This window comes from Lygodium microphyllum, chromosome 15 (assembly GCF_053477565.2).
Source record: "Lygodium microphyllum isolate KBCC chromosome 15, Lygodium_microphyllum_v1.1.10, whole genome shotgun sequence".
Classification (NCBI taxonomy): domain Eukaryota; kingdom Viridiplantae; phylum Streptophyta; class Polypodiopsida; order Schizaeales; family Lygodiaceae; genus Lygodium; species Lygodium microphyllum.
Window position 1 is genome coordinate 115,185,674 of NC_141149.1, and position 20,242 is coordinate 115,205,915.

General features: G+C 44.3%; 1 protein-coding gene across 2 annotated transcripts in view; it reads right to left on the reverse strand.

Moving 5' to 3' along the window:
* Positions 1–19,665, reverse strand: part of LOC148024943 (uncharacterized) — a 56,833-nt gene extending 37,168 nt beyond the window's left edge. The window contains exon 1 of one of the 2 annotated variants that reach the window (XM_087694627.1): positions 19,471–19,665. In XM_087694627.1, the coding sequence (XP_087550753.1) occupies positions 19,471–19,570 (100 nt within the window). In that variant the 5' untranslated portion in view covers positions 19,571–19,665. Of the gene's footprint in view, positions 1–19,464 lie in introns of both variants that reach the window. The other variant, XM_087694626.1, reaches the window with a different exon arrangement.
* Positions 19,666–20,242: the final 577 nt, after the last annotated feature.

Sequence of the window (20,242 nt, forward strand, 5' to 3'; positions counted from 1 at the left end):
ACATTGAGTGTACAGGCCTCAAAAAATTTTGGGATTCTCAAATGCAAGTGAAATTTTTGCTTGGATGAGCCAATTTCTTGGAAATTGTGCACTGTTGGACCCCGAAATTCGGGGCTTTTGCAGAAATCATAAAATTTCTATAACATTAGTCCGCACTTGATACTTGGGAAGATGCATTTATGCAATTGGAGTAGATTCACTGAAGAAATTTTGGGGCTTTTCACATTGGTGATATACTTTTGAGTCATTTTGAGACTGGACAGTGAAATTTGCAGCAGATTCACTGTTGAGTAGGAGTCTTTTGAGTTTTAGATACTTCAAATGTTGAAAAAGGGCAGCTTCTCTTGGTACATGTATCGTTGAATACTCATTATGCAGTGAAACAGTGGTAAATACAACATTTGGGTCATTGCATTTGGAAATTTTGGTGATGTATTACTGAAGTGGGAGCTATCCTTAATGCAAATGTATCAGATTTGATTCGTACATATGCTGTAATCAGTACTTGAGACTAAAATTTGCAGCTAAACATCTGCCTCTTGGACACTTTGGAAGTACAAGAGTGTGTACTTGCTATTACAATTCAAAAACCTTGCTATTGGCTGAAAGCATTCAGCCCTTTATTGCAGTTGTGTATTGTTGAAGATGCCTAGCAGTGCATCTACATTTGATACAAAGAATCTCTTTGAGATTCGTAAATTTGACGGAAATGGTTTTGATCTTTGGAAAGACCGTATACAAGGTATACTCTTTCTAAAGGATTGTGATGATCCTTTAGAAAAACATAAGCCTATTGCTTTGTCAGATGAGAATTGGGCCAAAATGAATAAAAAGGCCATTACTTACATTAAAATGGCCATCACAGATGATATCTTGGTTGATATAAAGAGGCTTGATACTACCTATGTAATTTGGAAAAAGCTTAAGGCCACTTATGAGAATACAACTCCGGTCAATCAGGTACATCTCATGCAGAAGTTAATCAACTTGAAGCTTAATGAGTCCAAACCTGCCTCAAAGCATTTAAATGCTTTCATTGGTATTTTGAATCATTTACAAGATACAGGTTTGCCAGCTTTTGATCCTAAATCGAGGGCTATCTTCTTGCTCATGACCTTGCCCGATTCATGGGAAGCATTGGTTGTGTCATTGAGTAATAACCCCAACTTGACATTTAATGGTGTGCGTAGTTTAATTCTGAATGAAGAGATTATACGCAAGGCAAGTGGGAAAATCAGTGGATCAACCTACAATGTAAGAGGAAGACCTAAAAAAAGATATAATGTTGCAAATAAAAATAAAAATTACAACAAAAGCAAGGAAAAACAGCAAGATGTAACTTGTTATCAATGTGGTTGCAAAGAGCATAAAAAGCCCGATTGCAGATACTTTAAAAAGGAACAAGAATATAAGAAGCAGGCTAATGCAAAAGGTAAAAAGAATGGCAAGGATAACAGCTCTACCCCTAAAGAGATAGAAAAAGCAAATGTGGTATCTAGTGTTGTTATTGAGGAAAATAGAAGATGATAAAGACCCTAATTCGCTGGTTGCATTTTCAGATCCGCTTGCTATCACAGTGGAGGACATATATATCACTAAAACAGATGTGATAGATGCTTTGTTGTCAACTCATGATGGTTTGTCACAATCGTGGATTGTTGACAACGGTGCTTCTTTTCATGTAACTCTGTCTCCAGAGTGTTTTTCTACTTATGCAGAAGGTAATCTTGGAAAAGTCTACCTTGGCAACAATCATGCATGTGATGTTGAAGAAATGGGTACCATACACCTTGCTCTAGAAAATGGTCAGGAATTGATTCTTCATAATGTTAGGTATGTTCCTGGCATCAAGAAGAGCTTGCTTTCTGTTGGGTAGCTAGACAGCAAAGGTTACTTAACTACTTTTGGTGGTGGTATGTGGAAAATACAGAAAGGATCTATGCTAGTCACTAGAGGTGTTAAAAAGGGGACCCTGTATTATCTCTACTGGAAGGCACTTCCTGGAAAGTTTGTTGCAGTTGCTGAAGTACAGTCACACATGGAGTTATGGCACAAGCATCTTGAACATATGAGCCAAAAGGGTTTGCATGCACTCTCTTCACTTGGAAGAATTGATATGAAAAGCTCAAAGCTTGATTTTTGTGATGATTGTGTTTTTGGTAAACATGTAAAGAGTCCCTACTCTCATGGAGCCTCTAGGAATGCATTTAACTTGGATTTAGTCCATTCTGATGTTTGCACCATGCCAATAAAAACTCGTAGTGGTTTCCATTATTTTGTGTATTTTATTGATGACCATTCTAGGAAGCTATGGGTCTACTTGCTTAAGCAAAAAAGTGAGGCATTGGATACTTTTAAAAGGTTTTATGCATTGGTTAATACTCAAAAAGGCTTAAAGTTAAAATGCATAAGAATAGATAATGGGGGAGAGTATGTGTCTAAAGAATTCAATAATTTTTGTGATAACAATGGGATTAAATGAGAGCTTACAGCTCCTTACAATCCATCATCTAATGGTGTGGCTGAGCGAATGAATCGCACGTTATGTGAGAAGATTCGGTGCATGCTGTCCACAGCTAATCTCTCGCAATCGTTTTGGGGAGAGGCACTTAAAACCGCGGTGCATATTTGCAACCGATCTCCACATCTTGCACTTGAAAGTGGCATCTCTAAAGAGGTTTGGTCTCGCAAACCTGCTTCATATGACCACTTAAGAGTCTTTGGTTGCAAATGCTATGTCCATGTACCTGTTGATAGCAGAACCAAACTTGACATGAAATCTCATAGAGGCATCTTCATGGGTCATGGAGATGAAGGTGAAATGGGCTATCAAGTTTGGGTTCCAAGCATAAAAAAGGTGCTACGCAACTGGAATGTGATATTCAATTAGTCAAAGCTGCTGAAAAATGTTACATCTAATGACTCAGACAAAAAGAAAGTTAAATTTCAGCATGATTAGTTACTTAAGTAGCCATCAGCCACTCAAAATTCAGCTCCTTTTGATGCTGAATATGACAATCAGCGTATCATTATAGAGCCAAATGAAAATGGGCAGCAAGGAGAGGCTGAACATCAGCTTAAGCACCAAAATCAGCATGCTGAAAATGAATTACAGCAGCCTGAAATTGTATCACAGCAACCTGAACATGCAGTTCAGCAGCCAAACAATGAGGTCATTGACATTCCCTTGGATGTGGATCCATTACCTGATAACACAATCATTGGGTAAGAAGGTCTACACGTGTCAAAAGACCTATAGAAATATTTGATCCTTCTTTGGACTGCATTTTGCTCATAGATGAAGGTGAGCCTCTTACGTATAAAGAGGCCTTATCATGTGAGTTAAAAAAAAAGTGGGAGCTAGCTACGCAGGAAGAAATGAAGTCGTTGTATCAGAATGATACTTGGGATTTGGTTACAGTGCCCAAGGATAGAAAAGCCATTCCTAACAAATGGGTCTATAAAATCAAATGTGTGGATAGCAAAGCCAAATACAAAGCCAAACTTGTGGCTAAGGGCTATACACAAAAGCAGGGCATTGATTTTCATGAGGTGTTTTCTCATGTTGTCAAAATGACCACTCTTTGAGTGTTATTTGCCATTGTAGAATCTATGGATCTTGAACTAGATCAGATGGATGTTAGAACTGTGAGAGTGCGCAACAGAAGAAGAACACGAACACAGAGGAGAGGAGAGAGAAAGCAGAGAATGAAGGAAGAAAGTCTGCATTGACTAAGATGAATGCTGAATACACTGAAATGGACAGAGCAGTCCCTGCACGCAGCCCGGAGCGTCAGTGAGGGGACCAGAACAGACTGGAAGCAATGGCAGCACCAATGCCGGAGACGGAGATGGCGGAGGCAGTGCTGAACCTGCAGAGCACAATACTGGAATGACTGGGGGGGCTGCTATATATAGCCCCCAGGCCAGAAAACTGGCCGACCTGGCCAGATTTGGCCGACCAGCCAGATCTGGCCGACTTTGGCCAGATCTGGCAGACCTGCCCAGAAAATGGGCCGACTGCAGAATAACAGCCCAGTTTGGGCTGTATGACACCCAGAGGCTGCAGACTGACAAGGACAGCCACAAAATGAACTGACAGAGCTCCTCTGTCTCCTGTCAGACTCTGACAGGAGCTCACAACCAGGAGATGACAGACTGAGAATGATAAAGAGCAGGCTAACAAGAACTGCATTTCTGCATGGTGATCCGGAAGAAGAGTTGTACATGAAACAGCCCGAAGACTTTGTTATACATGGAAAGGAGCATTTGGTATGTAAGCTTAAGAGAAGCTTGTATGGTTTGAAACAGGCTCCTAGACAATGGTATAAAAAGTTTGATGCCTTCATGCTCTCACATGGTTTTAAAAGGAGTAGTGCAGATCATTGCTTATATATTAAGAAGGCTGATGATGGAAGCCTTATTATACTTGTGCTTTATGTGGATGATATGCTTATTGCTGGTAAGCATAAAAGCCACATTAATACATTGAAAAGGCAACTGAATTCAGCCTTTTCTATGAAGAATTTGGGTACAGCTGATCATATTTTGGACATGCATGTCACACGAGATAGAGAGCAACAACTCTTATTTCTCTCACAAGAAAAGTACATCAGCAAAGTACTTGATCGTTTCTCTATGTCTGATGCTAAGCCTCTTGGTGTACCTTTTCCACCCTATCTTAAGCTTAGTAAAGCAAATTGCCCAAAAGATGCTAAGGCAGCCAATTCCATGAAGGGTGTTCTTTATGCTTCAGCTTGTGGTTCACTCATGTATGCTATGGTTGCTACTAGACCTGACATTGCTTATGCAGTGGGAGTTGTAAGCAGGTTCATGTCAAATCCTAGCAAAACAAATTAGGAAGCAGTGAAATGTATCTTACGGTACCTTAAGGGCGCACAAAGAAAATGTATTTGCTATGGCAAGGGTACGTTGGATCTATAGGGGTATTGTGATGCAGAAATGGCAAGTGACTTAGATACTCGCAAATCTACTGCTGGGTATATCTTTATCTTGATGGGTGGGGCGGTTTCTTGGTGCTCTAGATTGCAAAAAATAGTAGCACTCTCTACCACTGAAGCTGATTATATTTCAGCCACTGAGGCTTCAAAAGAAGCAATTTGGCTTGGTCGTTTGGTCAAGGATTTTGGGTTGCCCACCAAAACACCTGTACTTAGATGTGATAGCCAAAGCGTTGTATACCTGGCTAAGAATGCCATGTTTCGTGCACATACCAAACATATTGATGTTCGATATCATTTTATCAGACAGGTTCTGGATGATGGTCTAGTCACCCTAACTAAGATCAAATCACAGGATAACCCTGCAGATATTCTCACTAAAAGTCTTGCAAAGGCTCCACATGAGCATTGCATTAGACATGTGGGAGTTGGTTAAAGGTTCGCTTAGGACCTTTAAGTGGGAGGTTGTTGGGTGCAAAGGCCCTTTACGCACTCTCCCATGTATATATTACTTCACACATGTGAACCCACCCTAACAGATGTAAGTGTACCGTACCCTAAGTATAAATACATTCCTTTATTCTTTGTGTATACCACACTGGTACACACCTATCTGACAACTCACTCTCACTCTATCACTGTCAAACACTCTTCAGCTCTGTCATTGAACTCCTCGATCACCGTGTCTGCTCTTAGCTCACAGCTCTCTCTCTCTCTCTCTCTCTCTCTCTCTCTCTCTCTCTCTCTCTCTCTCTCTCTCTCTACTGCTTCGCCTCTGCATTGCTTTCCCTTGCCTTATTGCCCTTTCTAAGAATAAGCAACAAGAGCCCCCTCTAAAGAGGAATTCATATGAAACTGATCGAAAAACCATACATAACACAACAGCTGACACTCAAATTCATAGAATGTAAACATGGTAAGCTTTGAAACTATATCTTCCACAAAATTGAAATATTTCCTGGGAAGTTTATTTAAGAACAATGTGACCTGATCGTCAGAGGACTTGGGAGTCCCCGTAGTGGAGAATTCAACGAGAAGACGTTGATACTTAGTCAACTTGACTTTCAAGTCATCCCGGTCAATGATTTTGAAAAGCTGGAGCTCATGGTCAAGATTGATACGACGGGTCCTATCTCAAGCCGCATAGCGGTCAGTCAAGTGTGCCCATCGCTCCTCAGACGCTAAGTCAAAATGCTGAAGCTAAGAATGAAACTCAAGCAATAAGCCATGCATCAGCTCAACAATAGCAAAGACATTCCTAGCCTTCCATGAGCGGACAACCTCGTATGGGACAAGTGTGGGATCGGGTTAGGGTTCCAACCCTTACACAAGATCCCATAGGTTCTACGAGTCAAGGACATGTCTCATCAAGTTCGACCAAGTGGTAAAGTTTGACCCGTTAAAACGAGTCTTGTCATTAAATGCATGCTTGGTAGAAGATGAGCTAGAACCATGAAGTGTCGGGTAGGTGGGGTAAGACAGATGTGGGGGATAAGGTGGTGGAGGTAGATATGTTTGATAGGTAGAAGGAGGGGGTAGAGGTGGATAGGCAGAAGTAGACTGTGAGTGTCCAATGAGTGCCGATTGAGGTGGAGGCACTGGAATATGAATATTTCCATAGGATGCCGATGTAGGTGGAGGCACTGGGACACGGAAGCCCTGTCCAAAGTGAGACTGGGGCACAGCAGTATGACCAAAAAGTCCACTAGGTAAACCCATGGAGGCAAACTGTGGAATCGACTGATCCACACTCGTGAAAGACTAGGGGGATACCTAGGCTACAATGATCTCGAAAATATGTATGAAGTAGGTGGAACACCACCCGGCTGAGGAAAGGATGAGGTCCCAAAGGATATGCCTATGTTTCCATAACCCCCCAGTGTGATGTGCGGTGCGACATGAGGTGTTTGAAATGGAAATGTAAATGGTGTGAATGGAAGTGGAGAAGCAACGGAAGAATGTGGTGGGATAGGTGGGTTTTGAAAATGTGGTGTATGAGGTGCAGATGCATTTTGTTCATTTTATCATTTAATGATTGAAAACGAAAATGTGAAGATGATAATACACCATGCAATGAAGAAAAAGAAACACCAAATTTATTTTGATTTTGTGACGTAGACAGAAAAGAAGGAAGGTTAGAAGAAGAGGTACTTAGCTTTTTCTTATAATCCCTACGACGTGTATTAACATACAAGAATTGGTCCTCAAGAGGACCTTTTCCGTAGTCAACAGACTGGACTCTTTCTTTCACATGATCTCTACCAAAATATTGCAAAGCCGAAGAGGTAAAAGAAAAAGGAACAAAAGATAAATCTAAAGTACCTTGCACCAGAGTGGACGAAAGAGGATGAAAGAAAGGAACATACTTCGAGTCTTGTTCTCCAAGAGGGGAGCCGTCCTTGATGGAGGTCTCGATGGCCCTGCAACATCATCAGATTTACGCACAACATCTGAAGAGAGAAATTCATGCATACCTTCATTTAGAATCTTTTCTTGAAGGGCAATCCTTCGATCGAGCTCCTCAATCTTCTTTCGTCTATAAGCTATGATCAGTTTGTATTCTTTAGAGATCAGCTTGAGAGAGAGAGAGAGAGAGAGAGAAAGGTTGCAGCAGAGCTTCCATCGTGTCAACCAGCAGAGAGACTTCTGCACGGGTCGTTGTTGTCTCTGTGTGTATTCCTAACGTGATGCTCTACCCCTGTTTATATAGTAACCAGGAGGGGAGGGTAAAAAAACGTTTGCTTTTTAGTATTTTTTATGACGTCATCGATAAAGAGAGAACGCTTTCTTTTAGCGTTTTAACGACGTCATTGATGACGTCTAGGAGGGGCACCATTTTCATAGCCCGAGGATACCAATTTAACGAATATATGGGCGAGCACCGCACATCTCGTCATCGGGCAGCGTCACTCCAAGGCTCACGACTAAGGCGACGACCAAGGCATAGACCTTGGCATCTGGCCTTAACACACTTGGCAACGGGCTACAAAGGCTTCGTTGGCACCATTGGTTGTGCGTAAGAAGCTCCCACTAGCTTGTAGGAAAATCTTCTCGGGAGGTCACCCATCCCGGCAGTGTCATCACCCAAGTACACTTAATTCCCAAGTGACTATCCACTAGGCTAGTTCTTTTTATTGTTCTATACTACAAGCATAGTCTTAATAAGCTAGTCTTGGGAGGATCTCCCAAGTCTTTCTTCCATAAACTGGCATATAATACCTCGTTAATAATAACAATTATCTTCATAATAAGAGTCAGTTTCATAATTAGAGTTAGTTTTTAAAAATATGCAACATAAATCAATTTTCTTTGGAATGTATACGCACATTAAAATAAACTAAGTAATGGGAACATTACATTCTTCCCTCCTTAGAGAAATTGAGATGTCCTCATCTCGAGAAAAACTGAAGGTATTCTTTTATTAGGGTCACCTCGTCGACCCAAGTGGCATCCTCTTCAGAATAATCCGCCAATTGTACTAGGTGTTCTCTTAGGATTCGGCTTCTTAGAGGTTTCTCCCTTATATCTAGAATCTTCTCGAGTTGCATTTTCAGAATTCCTTGGGCAGGTATAACTATTTGTTCGTCATTAAGCACATGATCGGGGTTTGATACATAAGGTTTTAGTAGGCTTACATAAAATACATTGTGAATCTTGAGATGGGATGGCAATTTAAGCTTGTAGGCTTGCCTTCCCATTACTTTGATTACTTCATATAGTCCACAGCACCTTGGACTAAGCTTTTTGTATTTCCCCAAGAATAATGAGCTCTTGTCGAGCCTTACCCTTAGAAACACCATGTCACCTTCCTTGAATGTTCTTATGGATCTTTCAAGATCTGCATAGGACTTTTGCCGATCTTGAGCAGCTTGGATGTCATGTCGAATCAATTGGATTTGTTGGTCCATCTCTTCAAGCATAGCCTTATAAACCTCTACCTTCAGAGTGGGATCTGAGAACGACATTCTTGCCCATACAAGGCTTGAAATGGCGACATCTTGATTGTTTGTTGAAAGGCAGTATTATAAGCACACTCCACCAAAGGTAAATGTTCAATCCACACTTTCGGTTCTTTGCCACAATAAGACCTTAGAATATCTTCAATGGTCTGGTTCACCCTCTCAGTTTGGCCATCAGTTTAAGGATGATAAGCGATACTGAAGCATAGCTGTATTCTAATTGCTTGGAATAGGTAAGTCCAAAACTTAGAGGTGAACCTGGAGTCTCGATCACTGATTATGCTCTTTGGCAATCCATATAACATAAATACTTCTTTGATAAAGACTCTAGCAATGTCAGATAACTTATAGGTTGTTTTGACTGGGATCAAATTTACAACTTTTGTCAATCTATTAACCACTACCATGATGGAATCATATCCACCAGCAGCAGTAGGTAATCAACAACAAAGTCCATACTTATTGACTCCCATTTCGTTTGTGAAATGTCCAAGGGTTGTAACTCTCCACGCACCTTGATCCTTTCCGCCTTGACTCTTTGACAAGTCAAGCACTGAGTTACGTACTTTAATACATCCCTTTTATAATTGACCAGTGATAGCTCTTATGAACTACGTTGAGTGTCTTGGCATACCCACTGCGTTACGTACTTTAATACATACCTTTTTAATCCTGACCAGTGACAGCTCTTATGAACTGTGTTGAGTATCGTTGTTTACAGCTGATTACATAGCACATTCTGAGCCGGATACATGGCAGGAGGCTCTTCAGCACCCTCAATGGCGAGTGGCCATGGAGAAGGAGCTCGAGAGTATTGACCAAAATGCGACTTGGACATTGGAAGATCGTCCGAGCCACAAGAAAGTCATCGGGACAAAGTGGATTTTTAGGACTAAGCTAAAAGCTGATGGAACTTTAGACAAGTACAAGGCTTGCCTTGTAGTGCAAGGGTTTCGACAAAAGCATGGCATTGATTATGAAGAAATCTTTGCCCCTACTGCACAGTTGACTTCCTTTCAGTTGCTACTCACGCTAGCCGCTCACCACGGTTGGCCGATACATCAGAGTCAAGAGTGCCTTCCTAAATGGTTTTCTCGAGGAGGAGGTCTATGTGGAGTAGCCACCAGACTTTCCTTCTGGCAACCCGAGGAATAAGATATTCCGCTTGCATAAAGCTCTTTATGGGCTGAAACAAGCGCCACGGTCTTGGTTCCATAGAATGGATGAGTTCTTACAGTCTCATGGATACCATTCTACCCCTTATGACCCAAACTTATATGTTTGATCTACTGCAGAGGGGGTTAGCTATATCCTGCTATACGTTGATGACTTACTCCTCACACGTTCAGATTCTGCTGCCATAGCAGAAATCAAGACTAAGCTTCAAGCTACATTTGAAATGACAGACCTTGGTTTATTGTCCTATTTTTTGGGGATGGAGGTAGTTCATTCTGGGGGCTGTATTTTTGTGTCACAACAAAAGTACACACTTCAGCTCGTGGACGAGTACACTACAGATCAGACACGGCCAGTAGCCATGCCTCTTGATCCTATTGTCCACTTGTCAAAGGATACCCTAGGACAGCCCTTCGATGACCATACCTATCGCTTTGTTGTAGGAAAACTCCTTTGGTTAATTCACACTAGGCTAGATTTAGCTTACTCAGTTAGTATACTCAGTCAATATTTCACAGCACCTAGGATGTCACATTGGATTGCATGTCTTCGTGTGTTGCGTTATTTGCGGTGTACTTTTTCTTATGGCCTAACATATGGTTCTGGTTTATGTTTGCAGGGATACAATGATTCTGATTGGGCAAGAGATCCTGACACCCAACATTCCCATGGCGGCTACCTCTTTACCTTGGACACGGCTCCCATTTCTTGGTCCAGCCGCCGTAAGCAGGAGATGGTCGCGACTTCCACGGCCGAGGCTGAGTACTGGGCTCTCTTTGATGGCACCACCGAGGCCATCTATCTGAGGAGTCTACTGGCGGCACTTCATTTACCATGTGACTCTCCTACAGTTGTCTCCTGTGACAACCAAAGCGCCATTGCCCTTGCGGCCAATCCAATCATCACACCACGGACACCGCATGTGGGAGTCCACTTTCACTTTTCCAGAGAGCAGGTTGAGCTAGGCACTATTCGCCTACAGTTTGTGCCTTCATCAGATAGTTTTGAAGACATTTTGACCAAAGCGGTCAACCGGCCGGTTCTTCAATACCTGCTACCCAGGATCGGCTTGGGTACACCCTTCCCTACTTCTTCAGCTTGACAGAAAAAGGGTGCTTCCTTCTTGCTTTCCCTTCCAGTTTGAGAGGGAGCGGCTTTTACTGTTGATAGTGACAATGATTATGCTTACATTTTTTAGACATTGCATTCATTTATTCTTTTATATTGTATTATGAACATATGTAACTTCATCCGCACTGTCATGATAACATGATTGTAAAAGGGCACTTGGACAAGTGAACAATTCCCTTGCGAGGACACTGTCCAAGTGGCACCATTGCATAGCATATTGCATGAGCATGTCATCTTGCATCTCCCTTTGCATTACCCCATGCATTGGCATTCTGTTCATGTAAACATGCATCTGTGCGCATTTATCCCTCTTCGGTCCTTTGGAGTGGTCGACTCTAGGATCCACCATATTCGCGGCATAATACATGGCAGTTCTGTCAGAGTGCAGCGGTGCGGAAGCGTAGGACTGAGAGAGAGAGAACGCAGAGAGAGAAGAGAGAGAAAGAGATAGTGGACGATGAAGATCTGCTGTATAAAGAATGCTGAATACAAAGATATGCAGATATATACACGGGCGCAGTGCGCTGGACTGCATGTCTCCACCTCGACGATGCAACCTGCTGTCCACCTCGAAGTCCGCTGCAGTCTGCACTGTCTGCTGTCTGAAATCTGGAACAGAGACAAAGTCTGCGCGTCACCGGTCTGTAATCTGCAAGCAGAGAAGTGTGTACCAGACTGCTGAAAGTGCCAGGTATAAATAGCCGAGAAACGGGGGAAATAGGGCGCCAGAAATAGCCAGGCGGCAGCATTAAATGCAGCCGACTAGCTGCTGCAGGTCGGACTGCCACGTGGCAGTCCGACTGTGCAGTCCGACTGCACCAGGCCACCTGCTGCTGTGCAGCATCACCTGTGACAATCAAATCATCAACATATAATACAAACAGCACACAACCATCCTCGGAAGTGTGAACATACAGCTGCGGATCGACCTTGGACCGCCGATATCCCAACTGAGACTGAAGGAACGAATCAATCTTCTCGTTCCATGCACGCGGGGCCTGCTTGAGGCCATACAAGGCCTTCTTCAACCTGTAGACTTTCCCATCTAAAGATCCAAAGCCAGGAGGCTGCTCAACATAGATCTCCTCCTTCAAATCACCATTTAGGAAGGCCGACTTCACATCCAACTGATAAACAGGCCATCTCCTATGGCCAGCCAAAGCAAGAACAGCTCTAATGGTCGCCATACGAGCTGTGGGGCCAAAAGTGTCATGACAGTCAATCCCTGGGCGCTGTGCAAAACCTTTAGCAACAAGGCGAGCCTTGTGCTTATCCAAAGTACCATCACTGAGGTATTTGGTCTTGAAGACCCACTTGACTCCAATCACCTTTTTCTTCGGGAGGCATGGCACGAGTGACCAAGTGCCATTCCTCTCAATAGCCTCCAACTCAGCTTCCATAGCTTTCTTCCATGGGGCGGACTGTAAAGCCTCCTTCACGGAGGTGGGCTCTCGATCCTGCATAACACGGGTCATCAAACAATAGTTGGAGCAAACAAGCTCCGTAGAATGTGCCTGGTGCCTCTGTGACCGCCGCGGACCATCCTGCGGTCCCCGCTCCTCAGGAACCCCCTCGATCCCTGAATCACGGAGTGTGTCACGGGCCCAGCGAGGAGGAGGCCGAACCTCCCCTCGACATTCTCCATCAGCAGAAGACTCTGGAATATCCACCGGTGGTAACTCCTCAGAGGTGTCCGGTGGAACAGTAGACTCTGTGTCAGAAACAAAATCATAATCAAAAGGCTCGGGCTCCAGTGGAACTGTAGAAGGAGCCCAACTCTCCCCTGGATCTTCAAGAACGGGATGCTCCTCACCCGTTGAAGTAGCCGGAACCTCCACAAACCGTACATCACGGCTAGTGTACACATCCCGCTTAACGGGATCATACAGTCGGTAGCCTTGGGACTGGGAGCTGTAGCCAACAAATACCTGTTTTCGGGAAGCCGCTTCAAATTTATCACGGTGAGCCTTGGGAATGTGAACATAGGCATCACACCCAAAGACTCGAAAGTAAGAAACATCTGGCTTCGTCCCAAAATAAGCCTCAAATGGAGTCATCCCTTCCACGGCCGAAGTAGCGGATGTGGACAGCAGTAGCCACAGCCTCGGCCCACAGAACCTGAGGGGTCTGTCGGTGCTCCATCATGGTGCGCGCCATCTCGATCACACTGCGGTTCTTCCGTTCAAGAATACCAGTTTCTTGAGGAGTATTGGTATTGGCAAACTCCTAGTGAATTCCTCTATCTGCACAAAACCGAGCAAACTCATTAGAAACAAATTCACCTCCCTTGTCGGATCGCAAGGTCTTCAACTTCCGGCTGGATCGGTTCTCCTCAAAGAGAAGCCAAATCCTTGAAGTGCAAGAAAGCTTCTGACTTTAGTGTCAAAAAGTAGGCCCATGTCATCCTGCTATAGTCATCCATGATCAGCATGAAGTACGAGCTCCCTCGCAAGGACTCATTCCTCATAGGGCCACATAGATCCGTAGATACTAGCTCCATCGGTGAAGTAGACCGCCGCGAAGCTGTGGGGGGAATGGCATCCCTATGCTGCTTCCCCCGAATGCAGGAGACACATGGCTACTGGCTCACCACTATATCCGGCAACCCTCGAACAAGCTGTCCACATGACGCCTTCCGAAGATAGTCATAGTTCAGGTGACCAAACCGAGCATGCCATAACTCTGACTGTGACTATGAGGTAAGAAGAAGAGTAGAGAGGGCAGTGGAAGACTTCAGTTTGTAAATGCCATTCTCCTCGTATCCGGATGAGAGAACCTTCCTCGATCCACGATCAAGGACCCGCACGGTAGTACTGTCAAACTCCACCAAAAGGCCAAGGGAGCAAATCTTATGAACTGAAAGGAGATGGTACCCTAATCCTGGTACATGCAAAACCTCTGAGGTATGGGTACCACCTCGTCCATCCGGAATAAGCTGCATCTTACCCCGACCTGCAACAGAAACTGAAGAGCTGTCTCCAATGAGAATCTGCCCACGCGAGGGTCGCAACTGGGCAACACCATCTGATGAAGGAGTCATGTGCCGTGAGGCACCACTATCAACAATCCACTCTCGAGCCTGGGGAGCCGTCATCGCAGCATCAGAAGCATTCGGTGAAGCGTCCTCAATGACAGCTAGATGAAGAAATGCAGCTGATGAGGGTGCAGCCACCGCTCCAAAATCCTTGGTGTCCTTCTTCTTGGTGTCCTTCGTGTCTTTGTCAGGGCAATCCTTCTTCCAATGGCCAGTCTTTCCATAAATATGGCATGTGGAATCTTTGTCCTTGTCCTTCTCCTTGTCCTTCTTGGACTTGTTATCCCCCTTCTTCTTCTTTTGGTCCTTCCCCTTCTTCTAAGAGGCTTGACCTGTCAACGCCTCCGACTTGGAAGCATTCTGTCCCTTTAGCTGTTCCTCTTGGTCCAAGACCATAGGAACCAACTCTTCCCACCGAATAGTAGACTCTCGCCCCGAAGCAATAAGGGCAAAGTAAAATGTACCGAATCATGGCAGTAACTGGGACAATAGTGTGATCGCCATGTCTTCGGAGGAAATCGGCTTCCCCGCATTCTGAACCTGCATCTAAGCTGCCTTAGCTTGTTAATGTGTTCCCGTAGCGAAGAAGACTTATTTACGGACAAGGTCCGCATCTGTACCTCCAAAGAAACCCTCTTCATTAGGGTCATCCGATTGTACATCTGATCAAGCTCCAGCCATATCTCCCGAGCCACCGTCAAGTGCTCGATGTGAGCGATCACGGCTGTAGTGCATGATAGAAAGAGAAAGGATCGAATCCTGGCATTCAGTTTGTCCCAATGAGACTGGGCCTTGGCCAACTCCGCACGAGCATCGGAAGAGAGTTTGGACTCATCTCTTACCGAGGGCCGGTCAATCTCCTCCTGTACCAACTCCGCCAAATCATAGGACTCAAGAATGGCCAACATCATGACGCGCCAAATGCGGTAGTTGTCGCCGTTGAGCTTCTGATCTGTAGGAAGAGCCAGTAAGACAGGCACCTTCCGGTCCATAATCGCCTGGAACTCCAAGTCCATCTCTGTAGACATCTTCACCTGCAATGCCTTCACAAACGCAAAAGCAGCCCCCTCTGACTGGGAAAACTCAGCCTGCTAAGGCGCTTCCGCGTCCTGAAGCTTCTTCACCCGCCAGAGGCGATGAAAAAGCAAAACCTGCACTTGTAGGTTGAAAACTCAAACTTCCTCCGCGTCAAACAGCAGCAAATCCACCACCTGTACTCCTTTCCTGTACGCCCACACTCGTTTCAGCCTTGTTCCAAGGCGCAGCCCTCCTGTCTGCCCTTAAACGCAAAAAACGCAAATTTTGTCGCGATGGAAACTCCTCTTCAGGTTGATTCTGCGCTCAGTCAGCCCTCAAACACTGCTCTGATACCATGTCAGAGTGCAGCGGTGCGGAAGCGTAGGACTGAGAGAGAGAACGCAGAGAGAGAAGAGAGAGAAAGAGAGTGGACGATGAAGATCTGCTGTATAAAGAATGCTGAATACAAAGATATGCAGATATATACACGGGCGCAGTGCGCTGGACTGCGTGTCTCCACCTCGACGATGCAACCTGCTGTCCACCTCGAAGTCCGCTGCAGTCTGCATTGTGTGCTGTCTGAAATCTGCGAACAAAGACAGAATCTGCGTGTCACCGGTCTGTAATCTGCGAGCAGAGAAGTGTGTACCAGACTGCTGAAAGTGCCAGGTATAAATAGCCGAGAAGCGGGGGAAATAGGGCGCCAGAAATAGCCAGGCGGCTGCATTAAATGCAGCCGACTGGCTGCTGCAGGTCGGACTGCCACGTGGCAGTCCGACTGTGCAGTCCGACTGCACCAGGCCACCTGCTGCCCTGTGCTGATCTGATCTCTAACAAGTTCTCCTAAAAGGCAGTTTCCCTACCCTTGCTTGCTTCCTTGCTTGCTTTGCTTGTCTTGCTAAGCCCACCATCATCTTTTTTGCCTCTACATATAGTCACCACATGATTAGCACACACACACGCTTTTATCATTCTTAAGCACTTATCCTAGTCAGTGTGAGGGATTGGCTTGCTAGTTTTGTGAATGACTTGGGTTTAAAACTCTCTTTATCCTTTCCTATCTGTCACTTAATCGGCCGCTTCCCCTATATTCCTTATGTATTTTCAAAACACTTTTTCAACCAAAAAAAAAAAACAAAACACAACCAACACAATCCATTGTTGTATCCATCCGCCTTTGTAGGACTTGGTAGGCCCTTAGGCAACCAACATGCACCCTTGGTCCGATGCCCTGGCCTCTCTGGGGTGATCACTTGACAAAAGAGGTGACAAGCAAAAGAAGAAAATTCAATGCTACCAATGTGGTAAGAAGAGGCATCTCTACAAGGACTGCAAGAAACTAAAGGCATTGCAGAAGAAGGAGAATAATAATAATAAGGCATCCTCCAAGGAGTCATCATCCAAATTGCAACTCCGACTTGTGCCAAATAGCAAAGGCTATGCCAACCTCTACAGCTTTCTAGCCCTAGTGGTGCTATCATCCCTCACAACTCTCCAATACCAAAGGAGTGTGAGAGGGTGGTGGTGGTGGTGGTGGTGGGACTTGCAAGCCTCATCCGTATGCAAGTGTGGTGGATCCTAAGAGTTGCTTTCTACATGCATCAATTAGGTTTAGTAAATTCAAATCTTGGAGCTAGTTTACCTTTTGCATGCATGATTGGATGTTTGATAGAGAGTGATCTTTGCTCCTAGTTTGTTCTCGCGTGAGGAGACCCTTTCACAGTCTGGCAAAAGGCGAGGAATCCATGACCATGATAGTGCCCAAAGCTAGTTTGTGACAGATATCAAGATTCCGCTATCTCTACACTTTGCAGCCAAGGATTGGTACAATCGAAATAGACATAAGTATCTTTCCAAAGCACCTTGGAGGCAGCTTGATCACCCATTGCTTGGGTATCCATGGCCCAAAGTGATCGTCCGTGTTGAATGTGCTACGGTAGTGAGTCTGTACTTTTCTGCTGTGTGCAGCTCAACAAGTGCCTTCTCCCAATTCACTTCATCATAAATAAGCCAGGGATGGTGTTCCAGTCAATGTCTTCGGCCTCATCTTGAACAACCCATGCAGTCGTTTCATCTTTGGTGGCTGTCAGGATCCTTGTTGTAAATGTAGAGGGCAATGAAAAGAAGGTGCTTCTCAGAACCAAGACTATGCCAAGAATAAAGACAGACAAGAAGGGCTAAAGATAGAAGAAGAAGAAGAAGAAACAGTGGTGGTTTTACATATGCAAGAAACACTCCCAACAGCAGCAGGACTGCAGCAACAATTTTCAGCATAGAAAGAAAATTGATCAGGCTTTCATGGCTCGTGAAAAACAGCCAAATCTCAGAAATTCTATCTTTTGACAGGCACCAGGAGCTACACATCAGCAAAACAAAAAACCCAAAAAATCTGTACTTCCACCAACAGCCTCAGATTCACATCAGCAAAACCAAGAATCAGTTCTGTCCTTTAGACAGCTAGGAAGAATAAAGCACCAAAAAACTTCCAAAAATTTGTGTTTTCTTAATCAACAAAACACGCAACACGGAAGAGAGAGCACTATTTCAGGAAAGAAAGTGTTTGCATACTGCAATCAGCAAAACAAAAAACCCAAAAAATCTGTACTTTCACCAACAGCCTCAGATTCACATCAGCAAAACCAAGAATCGGTTCTGTCCTTTAGACAGCTAGGAAGAATAAAGCACCAAAAAACTTCCAAAAATTTGTGTTTTCTTAATCAACAAAACATGCAACACAGAAGAGAGAGCACTATTTCAGCAAAGAAAGTGTTTGCATACTGCAATCACATGGGAAGGGGTGAAAGCACTGCACCTTGCACTCCTTAGCAACTTTCATCCTCATTTCATCAAACGTCAGGCTAGTTCTTGGCTCAGCTGTTGTCTAGTTTGATCTCAAAACTACAAGTTTTGACAATCTTGAAAACAGCATACTTATCCAGGTTCCATACAGAAGGATGTCCTGCCAGTGCATGATTCTGCATTGGGTTCGTACTTGGAAGTGGCATTGAAGTGACTGACAACAAGAAAATGCATAATCAGCAATAGTAGAAGTGTCTTCTGTTCAACAGCAACCTGAGCTATTTTCCTACAAGTAGCGTGAGCTTAGTTGGTCTGTAAGAAGCATCAACCATTATTATACAGCCCACCAAGCCGATCAAATTCACAACATGATTTTCCATGCAAAAAGTGTATGGTGTGGATCGGCAGTTGGAGCAGTGCCTTGATCAGATATTTGATAAAGAGACAACTATGTTCAAGCAAATGTTCCAGTTGAAGTATCATTCTTGCTTACACATGGTTGTTCCAGAACCACTAGTGGTTGCATGGAAACTAACTTTTGAAAGGTCTAGATCATCATTGCACGTATGCATGAGATCCTCCAGTGGCAAATCAGAAATTAAAACTTGCTTATCTGAAGTATCCTGTATTGGTGAATCGCCACAAGATGTCTATCTACACATCTGTTCAGTTTCAAATGGTCATACTCTGGATCTTATATCAGTCAAACTTAGGTCAACAAAGGACTGGGGTGGCCATGGCCTATTTTTCGTGTTACAGGACGGCTGTCCTCGGTGGTGCTACATTCCCCCTCCATGGCCTCTATCCCCCCTCCCCCAAGACAGGCTTGAAAGGCTTGTATACATGGGTGATTTCTGATTTACAGACAGCTCAAAAGACTAAGGACTGTCGTTTCCTTCTGTGCAAAAGAGCCCACTACAGCTGTCTGGCTGTCTCCTTTGGAGCCGATTTCGTCCTAAATGAATCAAGCGGACTTAAGTGAGACTGGTAATGTTGGCAACAAAGGAGCCAGGCAGGAATCAGTGGTACACACGGAACAAAAAATCATATCTATTGGGACATGCAAATCGAAACAGCAGTCATACGCATTTGCGCATCAACCATGAGATGCAGTGATCTCTTGAAAGAAACAGATCGGTTAGCCACATTAACCAAAATCCAACGAATAGAGAGCCGTGTGGCTATATCAACCACGCTATAGCTCGAAATTTTAACCTTTCGTTGGCTCTCCAGATGACTAACGAGATGATGGCTGCGAATAAGCTATACTAGCTTGCACGATTACATTGCCTTCCATAAGTGATCCATCACAGTTCATGTCGAGTTGAAGAAGGAGATTACTGCTAAGCCTTAGATTGTGGAATGGTGGATGATCGATCAGACTTACTCGTACCATGGGGTGGCGTCGAGACCATGCTTGTGCTGAGGAAACTGAGCAGAACGCATAGGCAGGTGGCCAGACAGAACCAGACCATATGCTTCACCACCCTCATCTTTCTAAATTCACCGGGTTAGGAGAAGGGGGGACGGCCGGGTTCGTGTATGTTGTGAGGTTGCTTCCTAGCCTTGAAGGCCTCCACTAATAAAGGCCTCTTCCCACCAAAGCTTTGGCAATGGCAAAACTATTGTTTTGATATTTCCCACTAAGAGTTTCAAAATTTTGTCCAAACACATGCATTTGAGGAAACTTTGCCCAAATGGCAAAAGTTTCGCAACTTTCCTTCAAACCTACACAAAAACACGAAACGAGCACAATCTCTCTAACACGCAGGAAGGTGAACCCGATCATATGAGGGTAGTTTAGGGAGTTTGGGAGGTTGTTTCTCAAACTCCCCGTGGGAAGTTGCTGTAAGGCACAAAGGCTAGCCTAACATTCATTAAAGAACCTTGCCCATCAGTAACCATGGGCAATAATCATGGGATTCTCGATTGAGACAAATAAGATCTCGCCAATGGGATTTAAATGTTTGCATTGGGCTAATGAGGTCTTTCGCCTTGCAAAATCAGTATTGAATGTGTGCCACCTTGTGATTAATGAATTTAACTACAAGGTTCAAGGGAGTAGCAAGGTTGATTCCTCCTTGCTTTAGTCAACTTAGACCAACAAGGATGGCTTCGAGGATGCTACATTGCTGGTAGCACTCAACACAAGCCTTTCTAGGCAA